This window comes from Centropristis striata, chromosome 14 (genome assembly GCF_030273125.1).
Source record: "Centropristis striata isolate RG_2023a ecotype Rhode Island chromosome 14, C.striata_1.0, whole genome shotgun sequence".
Classification (NCBI taxonomy): domain Eukaryota; kingdom Metazoa; phylum Chordata; class Actinopteri; order Perciformes; family Serranidae; genus Centropristis; species Centropristis striata.
Genome location: NC_081530.1, coordinates 24,176,192 through 24,190,521, shown reverse-complemented (window position 1 = coordinate 24,190,521; position 14,330 = coordinate 24,176,192). Strand labels below are relative to the sequence as shown.

The following is a 14,330-nucleotide window of genomic DNA, read 5'->3' as shown; positions in this document are numbered from 1 at the left end:
AGAGTGGTGGTCGTCTTACGTGCTTCTTGTAGAAACTTTTCTCTGACGCTGTCTGACGTGCAGTTCTTGCAGGTCTTAATGGCGACTGGTAGAGATGGTTTATCCTGCAGAACACACAGTGCAAGTCACAACAGGTTAGCAGATTATATGTACAGATAATACAGAATAAGGCAAGTTGAATTTGGTATTACAAAAGAAGAATACAGTTTTCTATACAGGTGTATCTCAATAAATTAGAATATCATGGAAAAGTCCATTTCATGTAGTTCAAGTCAAATACCAAATACCAAGTCTTGAGTGCATATAGATGGATATAACCTTTTCAGAGGCCAACATATTCCATATTAAACATACTTTTTAAAATTGGTCTTTTGCAATATTAAAATTTTTTGAGACACTGAATTTTAGGTCTTCGTTAAATGTAAGCCATAAACATTATAATTAGAATAAATTCAAGAAATTAAGACATGAAATGTTTCGTTATGTGTGTAATGGATAATGTGTTATTTCCACTTTTTGAATTGAATTACTGACATAAACTTTTCTATGATATTCTAATTTATTGAAATGCACCTGTATGTTGCTGCAACTTTTTTTGTTTGTTTTGATCATTATTATTTAATGCTTGTTAATTTATCTGAAGTATATCACAATGTAGTAAACATGCAGATAAAATGTTTGAATTATTGTTTAATGCTATGCACAGACAGAACTTTAATATGTGTAAAAAAAAAATCTGACAACAATTTACTTAAAATGTTCAATTTTGAGAACAACGTTTGTAACTCAATATGTTCATTTATAAAGTATTATAATAAGATGTAGGTAATCTGATTTTTGCACTTGTTGTCAGGTTGCAGACTTGAGAATACTTTTAAAATTACTTTTTTTTATCTGGATAATACAGCAACTACCATACATATGTTTTATGGTTTCTTGGTAAGAATGCAAGAAAGTGTGCCCTGTGTGTGTGTGTGTGTGTGTATTTCCACATACCGGGCTGTTATAGACTCCTTGGTGTACATCTCCAAACTGACCCTCTCCTATACAGCGGCCCAGCTCTATCCTGTCCCTCTGGATCTCATAATCCCGCGCTGATAAGAGAGGAGGAGAACAGTTTGTGTAAAGAGTGAGATTTATACATTTACCTGCTGTGAGAACACAGTAAAGACCCATCACATTTGACATGCTTGACTCGGACCATATGGATGGGGTTTACCAGGGAAAAGATGATTTGAATGGTTTCAGGTGATTTTTTTTATCATAGAAAAGTAAGTTAACATCATTTGAAATGGTTTCAAACTCTCAGGAAGTCAAATGATTGTTTTTGGTAAACCCGACCCACTGGCAATCAGATTAGACTAAAATGAACCATTGAAAATATATACAAAAAAAAACATTTCAACCTGGGATTATACTCCCTTCCCCTAACACCTCTAACTAGACAAACCTCAACATGCACACTGCCACACACCAACAAACGCTAAAACCCTTAACAGTTAAAATATAAAGTTCGTAAAAATCTGTTTACATGCACACCAGAGTCCCATTATCATTTCTGTTTATTCCTGTATTCGGACACAGTGAAACGGGGCTACAGGGGAAAAACATAAACAAAGTTGTTCTGAATAAGATAATTAATGGAGATAAAAACTTGGTGAGCTCTGTGCATGTAAACATCAAAAGCCCATTTTGAAAACAGTCTGCTAAGCCGAGAAGAACATCTGGACCTGGATCTTTTAGTGAAATATTGAAGAGACTGATCCAAAGTGATGCGCTGGATCTGAAGTGCAGAATGTCTGCAGTAACCTTTTCATATTCACTGAATATGTCTGAAAGAATTTGAATGAAAGCGGTTGTTTTTGCACATGTTTTGACATTTATGTGTTATCAATATTTCCGCCTTGTTGAAAAGGTCATGAAACATTTCTACAGTGGTGCGTTAGCTGCCAACTGACCACACTAAAAATGGACTAAACACTGAGTTTAAGAGGTTTACGTAGCACACTAACCGTACAAGTTATACAAGTTCACTTATCTGTTGAGCTAAACAAAGTTCAGCTGTTTGACTTAACCAACAGATAAACACAAATACCAACAGCAAAACACATTCCATTAAAAGATAAATTTACTGCAATTAATCCAAACGACAGTCAGGAAATTAATAATTTCTTCAAACACAAAAGAACCCACAGATGGAACATACGACCGTGATAATGAATCCAGATTAAGAAATAAAAATGTCATAACCGACACGATGGTGAAATGAGAACCAAGCCAATAAACAACACAAACACTGTGAGATTGTTTCGCTGAAGAATGGGAACATGATTGATGATTAAACTATTTATGAAGTAACATCTTGCATTGTTTATGGATTGGCCCTCCCTTTCATTTTCAACACAAGACCCGAATGAACTGCACTCTACAGAACGCCAACAACCACAAGTCAACAACAGTCTGGACATTAGGTACCTTCAGTCTTTGTATTTTTCTTTGCCAGACACAAGCAGGGAAAATGAAAACACTGGTTCTCTAAAAAGCCACATCATTGATTCTGTTACCAGGGCTCAAACAGTAACTTTGAAACCAGGCCTCAGCTTTTGGTTGCCGAAACTGAATTTTAGTCCCCTATGTTCTGAATAAGATACCACTCTGTTGTACACTAGCTTAATAATCAAAAAGGGACACAAAAGCATAACAGCTTTATTTCAGTACCTTGAAATAGTTGTATACATACCTGTATGTTGTTTTTGTCATTTTCTGTTCAGCTGCAAGAATACGTTGCCTCAGAAGGCAAAGAACTTAATTTGTGATGTTGACGGTTTGGTTGAACTTTTCACCAAACAGTCAAACAACCGAAACTACTTTGCCATTGTCTCCAAAACAGATGCCTGTTAAAATGCAAATAAATGCAACACGCAGCACTGTCTGGTCCTGGTTCTGACTGTGACTGCAATATTTAAGAAAAACTAATGAATGTATATCCACATTTTTTCAAAGGTCAAGAAATGGTTGCCAATTCCTCAAAATGTTTGCCAATAGAAACCTGACAGCTGTTACGGTCGAGCCCTGTGTTAATCAAGTCAATCAATGGGCATTGTTAGGTTTTAATTAATAAATTACTTTGCAGGAAGATGCACTTATTAGTTCTAATGAGGAAGGGTAAAAGCAATGTCATCAAGTGCCCGGCAAAGAAAAATATGACTGAAATCTCAAGGCATTTCGGTCGGAAAGATTGAGAGAGAGACAGGGAGTTTTACCTTCAACTACTCCATAGCTGACTGTGTTGGCGATGGGAGAAAGAGGAAGAAAAAGAGATGAAGAGAGGGAGAGAGCCAGACAGCTGCTTTAAGATTGAAAATAGCTCAGAAACACACACACATACACACACACTCGTATACAGGCACAGATAATTGATCCATTTCACTCATTACCTGATGTTTAGTTAACAAGTTAATAACTGAATGGTCAAACCAGTCAGTTTTCTATGCAGTCTTTACAGTTATACAGTCTCATTTTAAAGATACAGCAGACAGCATGACATGAACACACAAACTCAGGCACAGAGTCGGAAAATATGTCAGAAGTCTGCAGAAAGTCTGTTTAGAGGAAGTCGCAGGAAGACGGAGACCAAAAAAAGCAAAGAGACAAAGAAATAAATCCAGACGGAGAGAGATAGAAAAAGACTGTGGGAGGAAAGGAGAACACAGTCCATTTTCAAAGTTGGCCACGCAATCAAATATACGAGTACTTTGTACTGGCCAACACATCCACATTAAATGCATTGGAACGGAGGGCAAAAAAACACCATTACTCACAGAGCTGCAGCCAAACGTAGCAGCACATACAGGGTTTTGACTAACATATGAGTGAATTTGACAGATGCAATGTGTGCCCAACCGACCGGAGCTAAACTGTGTGAGTTGTAGCCTCTCTGACCTCCAGCCGGTGTCTCTGCTGTTTATATAAGATGCTAAAACTGGCTTGAATTAGCCGCTACCTAACAAAATGTAGTTTATTGTAACTTTTCTGATATTTCCTGTATGAGTGTGGTTCTTGGAAACACCACAATGGGCTAATTTGATAGCAGAACAGAAAAAATGTTTGTTTAACTCGTAAACATCTGACAGAAGAATAACAGTGAAACAGTTATTATATTGTTCTCCTGCTGCAGTGCAACACAGGCTCTTTTTCTTGAGTTACTTTAGTTAGTAGATGTTAGGCAAAAAAGAAGAAATATAAGTTACTTACTTGAGGGCATGGTGTATGTGTCCTCTTCATCCACTATTTCAGCATAGTCATCCGTCTCTGTAACACGAGATAAAAACAAACATTGTAAAAAAATGAAAAGATTGAAATAAAAAACATACACACAGGAACTAAAGTCTAAAACAGCGCATACATTAACACAAACAATAGGAAAATCATGCACATGTTCGGTTTACCGTGCGTCCGCTTTGGTATGAAGGGTCGCCGATACACACACAAACACGTGTGCAGTAAAAAACAAAACTGCACAATAAAACTAAGAAATGACTGGCTAAGTCAGAGTTTCAGCGACTCCTGCGCAAAGCAACACCCACGTAGCTCCTCTCTTTCTCTCTCCGCACACACACACTTGGCGGATAGTGTCAGCTGAGCATGTGTTGTGCATATCTGTCTGTGTGAGAGCAGCTGGGCTGCAGGGAGTAACTGTGGCGGTGGAGGAGTGGAGGGAGAGAAAAAGAGACGGAGACAGAAAGGAGAGAGAGTTTGAGAGAGAAAATGAAAGATAGAACAGGAAGGAGATACCAGGAGGAAGGGAAAGAGAAAGAGAAAGAAATAGTGGGTCGTCTAGATGTAAGCAGATGGTAACGTTTAGGATCAAATCTGTGCAGAATCAGACAGATAGGCAGAGAGAGAGGGGGAGCGGAGAGAGCCAGCAGGAAAAAGAGAGGGAAAGATGGACCGAGTCTATCCTAACCAGATGGTGGTGTTTAAAATAAAATCAGTGTGCAGACTCAGCTGTTGGAAACAAGAGTCAAACATCTGCTGTCCTGAACGCTACCCTCTCAGCTCTGCCCAGGATTTATCAGGCTCTGTGGGAACGTGTCCCTAAATTTATCAGAAATCCTTTACCAAAGCCTGTGGTTGATTTTCTCATGATAATCAGCCATGCAGAGCCTGCCATGTCGAATCAACTGAAGAAAGAACTACTGGCTACAAGTTGTTGCTGTTGATGTAAGGCAGGCTAAATTATACACTGGCTGATAGTGAAGGGGACTGAAAAGTGTTTAATGGGAAAATAAATAGTTCAGTAATATTTGGGAAAATGCATACATATTTGTTTTACTGCAGTTTTGGGCCTAAATCTTGTATCCTGATTTAGGTAATTTCACATCTTGTTTACAACATATAACTTGATATATCATGTTTCCTGTTAATTCAATTATAAAATAGCCTATATTGAATAACCACATGGTAAATCCTATTTTTGTGTACTTCATAAACGCAAAATCGGGCCTCACTCCCTCCTGCAAGGATCAGAATATAAAGCGTTGTCCAAATTACCTAAATATTGGTGAAATACAGTTCGGCGGATGACTTTTTTTATAATAGATTTTATATAGAATAATGATGATGATGAATGATTTTTTAGATAATTTTGATGTGGATATTGTCATATCGCTCAGCCCTACGAGACTTTGATGAGAAGATTGATACCGATCACATGTCTTTATGGTAAATATGAAACTACAGCAAGAAAACACTTAACTTATCTTAGCTTAGCATAAAGACTGGAGGCAGGGGGAAAAGGCTAGTCTGACTGTCCAATGGTGGGGAAAAAATCCTCCAAACCCCACCTCTAAAGCTCACTAATTATCATGGTATATCTTGTTTGTTTAATCTCTGTCAAGTATTAGGCTTGACGTTTCCCCTTGTTTCCAGTCTTTAAATTAAGCTAGGCTTACCAGCTGAAGGTTCCAGCTACAAATTTAATGGTCAGATCTGAAAGAGTTATTAATATTTTCATGCAACTCTCATTAAGAAACACATTTATATTTTATAAAGTATCAAACTATTCCTTGAAGGATATGATGAATGACATCGTCAGCTTTAAAGTTTAACTTTTATTTAGATTATTTTCATTATTGATAAATCTACTGATTATTATTCGTTTGATCTGTAAAATGTCAGAAAATAGTGAAAAATGTCTATCCCAGCTTTTCCAAGGTGATGTCTTTAAAATTCCAAATAGTCAGTCCAAAACCCAAAGATATTCAGTTAAAATGATAGAAAACAGAGAAAAGCAGGAAATCCCCATGTTTTCAGTACATCCCATAGGGGAAGAGGTTGGAAAAAGTTTAGACTTTTAATCAAACAGGCATGACTTCTGCTGAACCACTACTGTGCATGATTTATGTTTTACATGAAAGGAAAGGAAAGACTTTAATGCGCGTCTAAAAATATCTTCATATGAGCTGGAATCTAAGCAACAGATCTGCTGACTGTCGGTGCTGCGAAAATGTGTTTTATTAGATAAACTGATCATAAACAACATTGCATTTATGCAGCAAAGGGTGGTTTTCATCAGTCGAGGTGTATTTGATAAAACACATTGCAGCAACAGGAAAACATTTTACTTTATTGTTGTCGATGTCTCAATATTTGCATTTTGTAAAGGCTGATTTTAAGTTGTTTCTTTTGGTTTTTCAAATTTGTGTGTTGCATGTAAATAGGCAGGTTATTAAAATGGTTTAAGTTCTATTCATTAAGATTTTCTTTAGACAGATTTCTTAGTTTCTACTGTGAAGTCTATTGTTCGTATTGCTGCATATTCGCTGCCATGTGGTTTAGGATTTGTTTAAAAGAATCAACCCTTTCTAAGTTTGACTGGTCTAACTCTGTCTTTTTCTGCTTTCAGTGGAGGGATAACGTGTGTGTGTGTGTGTGTGTGTCTGCTTGCATGCATGTGTTGCGTGTGCGTGTGTTTGTGTGTGTGATCTCGTTAGCCCATTATAGCCAGGAATGCACCCGCTCTCGAATCCAGCAAACCTCTCCCTACTCCACTCTGTGTGCATGAGAGTGTGTGTGTGAGTACACGTGTGCATGAGTTTGTGTGTGTGTGTGTGTGTGTGTGTGTGTGTGTGTGTGTGTGTGTGTGCGTGCGTGCGTGTGTGTAGAGAGAGAGAGAGAGAAGAGAGAGAAAAAGGTTTGGAGGAGTTCCCTTAAAGAGAAATGCCACTTAATTTCCAGATTCTACTTTTTTGTGTGCCGATCTTGTGGTTAAAAGCAGACATATTTCAAATTTAGTGGTAATCCACTTTAAAAATAATCACAAATACAGAAGACTCAGACACAAACAAAACACAACACTATAATAGTAAAACCACTCTAGCTACCAACAGACCAAACTTAAAAAGCTACTGGTGATTTATTCATGTTTCTAATCACTGAAACATGAAAAAACAACATTCAGCTAAAGAATCTTCTCATTCTAAATTATTTAAATCACATACACACACAGCGCCATTGTTAAATATGTAGGAAAGCATGCATAGACATCAACCCACACACCAACACACACACGCTACCCTTTCCCGGGAGGTTACAGTGTGTTTGGTGAGGACTATAAAGAAGGGACAACAGAGAGAATGATAAACAACAGCGTAACTTTACCATCCCCACTAAGATCTTCTGCAGGGTCCAGGAGAGCATGCAGGAAACGGGACAGCAGAGGAGGAGGAGAAAGCAGCGAGGAGAGAGAGAGAGAAAAGCAGGAGAGAGAAGAGAGCGGTTAGAGCATGAAAAGCCTTGAAACAACATGGGAGATGTTGCAGGATTCTGCAAAAGCCAAACAGTCAGTGAGCAGTTAGCGAAGTTCCAAAATATCTCTGGTGAAGAAGCAGAGTTAACAACTTTATCATTAATACAGAGCAGACACATGTGAGTGTAATGAGGCAAGGAATGGCAGTGTTTGAACTCCAGCATGGTTTTGATTAAGTATGATGTCTACATCAAGCATTAAACATTTGTGAGTTGGAGAGTTAATATAAAGTTGTCAGACAGAGGATGCAGCAGAGTGTGGCATGTGAGATCCTGTGGTGAAATGGAGAAAAAAGGTTGATTTTTATGCATGATTTTAAGGTTTCATGTAGTTGCACTGGGACTAAACAGTAGTTTTAACTATACTGGATTATTGTAATGGTCTCTTAAGAACCAAAACAAGGAGTAGGGATTGATAAGATTTTATTGATACCAATGATATTAGCAATTCGTCATATTCTTTATCAGTTCCATTATTGACCCATGATCAATTTTCTGTGTGAAAAAAAATAAGCCCAGAGTGCAGACAGTGTGTCTGTTAAAGAAACCACACTTTGAAGCATTCCCTCCTCTCTGCCACGACTCCTTCTTCTTGTTAATAAAAGGAATTGATAAACCCAGAGACACAGATGGATTGAATGATTTATACAGTTCTTTCTTTCTGGCCAACAGTTGGATGAGAAGGAAGGATGATACCACTTTCATGTCTGTTCTGCGGTAAATTTACAGCCTGCAGCCGGTTAGCAAAAGAGGGCAAACAGCTGGTCTGGGTCAGTCTGAATGTAACAATATCCACTTAATAGTCTCCTAGTCATAGCTTCTTATTTATTGTACTGGACATACACAAGAGTAGTGTCATTCTTCTCATCTATCTTTTAGCAAGAACACAAAAAACTTATTTATTTACATCCTTGCTTCCAACTTTCTGACAGTGAAGACACTTTGCTGATAGCTCTCAGCTTAACTTGCATTCTTATGCTTTTATTTAGTCTGGTAGAAATGACGAATTATAAATGACATATTAAAAAAAACATTGGTTAGTGTGGCTTTATTTCTCCATTTTAAATGGTTTTCCTTAACAATGTTTTCCATTGACTTCATATCCATATTGTTGTCTGTGTATTGCAATCTTTTTTGAATGTTGGAGCTGTTTTTTTTCATCCTGTGAAGCAGTGTATTCATTCGGTGTTTTAAAAAGTTCTTTACAGATAAAGTTATCATGGCAGAGCTATTCCAACTGCTATCTAAAACAGTAGTCAGCAGTGAAATTTTAAATTCGAAAAGTAGGATGCCGACCGTGCCTGCGTGTCACTTCTGGAGCCTTCAGCAGGAAAAGTTTGGATCATTTGTTAAAGTTTTAACAACAAACCAGCTGCTGTCCAGATTCATGAGCTATTTGTCTGAGCAGTCCTACAAGCTCCTGAGGAAAGCTGCCACAAACACTTAATGTGCATACATTTTCATTAAAACAACATTTCAAATGTTATTTCTGGTACTGATTGGCTGCTTGAGGACATTTTACAGGGCAAATACTTGGTGGTCGAACCCGAATCTTTCAAATGGAAGAACGATCTTTCTAACCACTTGGCAACACTACCATGTATTAAGCTCTGCCTCTTTCAATTAAATGACATAAAACACTGAAAATAATGATTAAAAATAACCAAACTGTGACTTAAACTGCAAGGCATGCGCTGAACTTAGACTCGGGAGAACCACTTCAATCTGTAAGTCAGTACCATCTACTTCCAGTCACATCACTCTGTTGACTGAAAGAAAGATGTTTACAAAGAGGAACATGGAAAATGTCTTTGTCAGCAGGTTGGCAAAAACTGAACATGGTTACAGATAGTAAGAAAAACACAAAAGCCTCAGGTTTGAATACTCCGAACACCACGACCCACTGGCAGGTTTGAAAAGTATGTTTGGAAAAAACAAGACCAAAATTTCACCTTTAATTATAGTCAGAAACTGTAAAAGTAGAAATAAGTTTTTCAAATTTTTGACTGATTCTCAAAGAAATTTATTTTTTTATAATTTATGGCATTATAACTGAGTTATACTACACAAGAAACATTTTACAATCCTCTCTACCAGAAGCCATGATTGTGACGTCCATGAAGTGCTTAATGTATACATATTGCAGTAAAAAACAAGCCCACCATGAGTAAAATGTGCCAGGAGCAGAAAAGAAATGCCCTGAAACGGCTTGGGCTTCAGGGTTAAAGATTCTCAGTCAGAAAGTACTGCACAATTCTTTTCCGTTTGTCTGTTCTTATTTAAAGAGCATTGGCTTGGTTATAAGCAGCAGCACACAAGCAGTTACTGCGGTTGAAGCATTTGTGTTTGTGTGTGTGTGCGTAAGACTGAATTAGTCAAAGCAACCAGGCACTGAGGACAAAGATAGTTTAGTAGAAGAGGGCATCCTTGAAAATTAGATGGATTGTGATGTAGCAGATAAAAGTCCTTAAATCCACAAAAACTTTTTAATTTTATATCAAAATATGGAAAGACACAAAACAGCTGCCAATTTTTTTTCAATAGTTTGAATATATATATATGTATTTTTGTAGCTTTTCTTGGCTGAATTATTGGCTTAAAACAATCAAAATAATACTTCAAACAACTGTTATATATTAAAGTGCATTTACTTTTCAATCTTCAGATTTCAGAGGTTTTTGAGGTTTTTCTGTACACCGTCTTTACTGCAAAGTAACATTACCCAATAAGTATGATCATGAAATCCGGCATTTTATTCCGCCACATCACAATTTTGTGGAAACGCTCTTCCAATAACAGTCCAGTGAGAGCCGAGGATACCATTGGGCGGCGAATCTGAACAGAAGACAAAGGGGAGGAGGAAACGCCGCGCCTTGGTTGGCTTAGGAGGCGTCGATGTCACTAGGTCTGCAGCCAATCAGGCAGGAAAGAAGACCAGAGAGTGAAGGGGGAAAAAAAGGAAAAGAGTGAATGGATACGAGCATAGAGAGGGGAAGAGGTGTGGAAGACCGAGGGGGGAGAGGAGGAAGTAAACAAAAGAGAGCAGGGCAGGATGAGAGAGATGGAGAGGCAGTCCCGACAGAGAAGACAACAATGAGAGATGAGTGAGAGAGAAAACAGATGTCGGGAGGAAACGGAAAGACAGAACAAAGACAGAATTTGGAGCCAAGGAAGCTAGTGTTCATCTTGCTCCTTAACCTGTCGATGTGTGCATTATTTTTTTTATCTTACCTGAGACAGAGATAGCTCTTACTCCACTCCGCACTGCTTCCAACTTTTTCTCATTATTGGACAATCTGGAGAAGAAGAAGAGAGAGTCAAACACTCGGATATAGCAAAACAAACATATTGAGTTAAACTGAAGCCTCTTTAAGAATCTTTAAAGTCAGATTTCACTGAAAGAGTAGCCCGTTTAAACTGCTTCTGTAAACTAACCCTTACTGTTTCAATTATCTCTCTTGCTTTGACCGTGGTCTCTCTGTCTGTGTCATCTGAGCTCTACTATGATCTTTACATTGCAGACCACAAAAGAAAGAGCGAAAAGAAACTCAGAGTGAGAGAATGAGAGAAAAGAGGAGGGGACTACCCAAGTGTTTAAAAACCCTAAGTGGAAAATATTTGGCTCCTAAACTTATCTCCTTATTTGACCACAGACAGAGCGAGAGAGGAGGAAAAAAGAGAGAGAGATTTGAGTTGAAATGACCAAAAGTAAGCAAAAAAGTTGCTGTTTGAATTTGATTAAGTGACAGTGAAATGTGAACACACAGCGTCCAGGGTTTTACAGTCACCGATAAATAAACAATGAACTCCACTTGTACCAAAGCACCAGTGTTTCCCCTGTTAAAAAAAATTAAGGCCCTGCAGTTCTGGGCCAAAAACCATATAAAAGGCTCAAATAAAGTTGTCCAAGTTACGCTTTTTGATTTTTTTATATAGGAAAAAAATGCAGGCTGAATTAAACAATGTGGGCATGAAACCTTTTGAAAACGGATTAGTCTTTTGAGTTTAGATGTAATTTACGCGCATTGAACTGCCATGATGATGTCGGATCACTGCAACAGACTGATTATTTTCATTATTCAATCACCTGTTGATTATTTTCAGTTGTAAGTAATCATCTAGTCGGGAAAAAAAATGCCAGAAAACAAAAAAAACGACCATCAAAATTTCTCAAAACATTTTCAATTCATGATGATATGACACAGAGAAAACTGCTAAATATAATTATAATTATATTTCATTAATGTATTTATTTATTTTAATCTGGACTTTGAAAATGTACCATATCAACAGCATTAATAGATATGCACACATTTGAATTTATTTACTTTATTTTTTTTTTCATATCTACTGTCTCACCTTTTTGTCTTACTGTACCAGAGTATGTAATACCAATGTGCTAAATGTATGAAAAAAGATGTATGCATGTAAATATCTGTTTTCAATAAAAAAGAGAACATTAAAAAAGTATTTATGATTGATTTCTGTCAATCGACTGACTTTTATTCAGCTACTTGCATGCTCCACTCATTTCTAACACGTTCATAAAATATTAAATGAGACAAACAAAACATAAAACTTCAGTGCAAACAATGAATTAAAAAAATGAAACATTGCAACATCACAATCCTCTACTATTCTACGCAAACACTGAGAATGATAGTGTTGTGAAGATATTTTTTGTGCTACAAATTTCAGATTTGTGCGACAAGACCGTTAAGCCGAGAATTAAGCCCCTCACAAAATGTATTCTTTACATGAGACAGATCTGATGACTTAAAGTTGTGATATAAACCAGTTTATAAACTTCTGTAACTATAATTTTACTGAAACAACACTGAGAATGAGGCAGGTACTTACTTTGGGATAGAAGGCAGTGCTCTCTCTCCCTCTAGAGGACAAAAACACACAACATCAGGATCAGAATGAGTGAGTAGAGTATGCAAAAACTTAGTTAAACAGCAGCATTAAAACAGAAATACAACTTGCAGGTCAATAGTATAGGACCAGTAATGTAGTTCAGTATATCACATATTATACATTAAATTGGAGCACTGCACAACTACAGAGACAACCATACTTCATATACCAATTTAGCGATATTGGTTGTTGCAATATCCAAATCAGGAGAAGCTTTTTAAAAATATTATTTCATCATTATGGGAGCATATAAATATTCTTAGGATTCTTGTTCAGTGGCGGAAGGCACTTCCATTACTTTTTCTAAATTGTAAGCAATTCAATTTACAAAATTTAACACTTATTTTTATACGGGGCAGAAAGGAGGGATCAACTGTTTCATACCTTTCTGAAATCTGACGATGAACGAGTGAGTTTCCATGGAGATGAGCCGACAGTAACCGTCAATCAAATCAGCCAAGTTCTCAGCCATGGTCAGTGATGCTGTCGTAACTGTGAGAGGCTGCAAACACACGCACACACACACGTACACACACGCAGGCCTGTTACAAAGAGCCATTATCTCCAAAGACATACACACATATTTTAGCACATAACAGCACAGTGGGGGTTTCCAGCTGCTCCTTACGTCAGGAGAAAACTCCCCTCTCTCCCTCATAGTATTGCTGAATCCAATACTATAAAACAAATAAATAACAGAGAAAGACTCCACTCTTACAGCAGCGGGTGTTGACAACGCCTTCCTCTGTGAATAGAGCCATTATGTGAAATCTATACATGGAAAACCATTAGTTAATCTCTGTATCCATCTCACTCACACACAGAGGGCCAAGTAACCAAGCTAAACACTATGATGGACACAACTTATGGCCTTTACAGCCTTTAGTATCCACTAGAACACAAATGAGAGAGTGAGGCCTTAAATTCTTCATCCTTTCCATCACTCCACAGATTTATTTGGAAGTGTCTAAGATCAAGCACACTTTATATTTTGAACACTAACTCACATCATTGTTCAATTTGCACCAAAACTTGCCTTCAAGTGAGGAAAAACAACTAAATTTCTAGTATTTCTATACATTAACTTCCCACAAGGCCCTCTTCTCTTGTTGAAATTATTCTTGGGGAAGGTAGAAATTCACTGCTTGAATTTAAGGCAAAGTGAGAAATAGTTTGTACGTAAAGGTGGATTACATAAAAGGAGGAGTGATAAGTACTGTGATTTTATCATAATGACACAGCAGAATATCAAACGGTAATGTTACTACATATAAATGGAAATCAGGTGGCTAATATGTCAAATGTCACTATTTTGAGTTGCTGAAAGTCTCCAAGATATGCTTTAAAATGTAAAGCAAATTTCTATATGTAGACAAAGGGATTGTTTGATAGACAAACTGATAGTGAAGTAATACCTCAGGAGCTCCGGCTACGTTGAGCTGCAGCATCCCTTTCCTGTCCTTCTCCTCCATAGCAGAGTACTGGATGGACTGAACTTGGTTGAAGTTAGCTAGATGGGTTGGCTGGGGACAGAAAAAGGAAGAAAAAGTTATTTATAGCTCTTAAACTATCCATATTCATTCACGATCAAATCAACAAGT

At 37.4% G+C, this 14,330-nt stretch overlaps 1 protein-coding gene across 4 annotated transcripts in view; it reads right to left on the bottom strand.

Annotated features, from left to right (window-relative positions):
- Positions 1–14,330, bottom strand: part of ptk2aa (protein tyrosine kinase 2aa) — a 55,040-nt gene that overhangs the window by 15,025 nt on the left and 25,685 nt on the right. For 2 of the 4 annotated variants that reach the window (XM_059349281.1, XM_059349285.1), the window contains 9 exons: positions 14,145–14,252; positions 13,114–13,231; positions 12,670–12,700; positions 11,041–11,105; positions 7,663–7,680; positions 4,255–4,311; positions 3,264–3,284; positions 997–1,094; positions 20–104 (listed from right to left, as the gene is read on the bottom strand). In XM_059349281.1, coding sequence (XP_059205264.1) covers positions 20–104; positions 997–1,094; positions 3,264–3,284; positions 4,255–4,311; positions 7,663–7,680; positions 11,041–11,105; positions 12,670–12,700; positions 13,114–13,231; positions 14,145–14,252 — 601 coding nt within the window. Of the gene's footprint in view, positions 1–19; positions 105–996; positions 1,095–3,263; positions 3,285–4,254; positions 4,312–4,448; positions 5,752–7,662; positions 7,681–10,629; positions 10,717–11,040; positions 11,106–12,669; positions 12,701–13,113; positions 13,232–14,144; positions 14,253–14,330 lie in introns of those variants that run through there. The other 2 variants (XM_059349283.1, XM_059349282.1) reach the window with 2 other exon arrangements.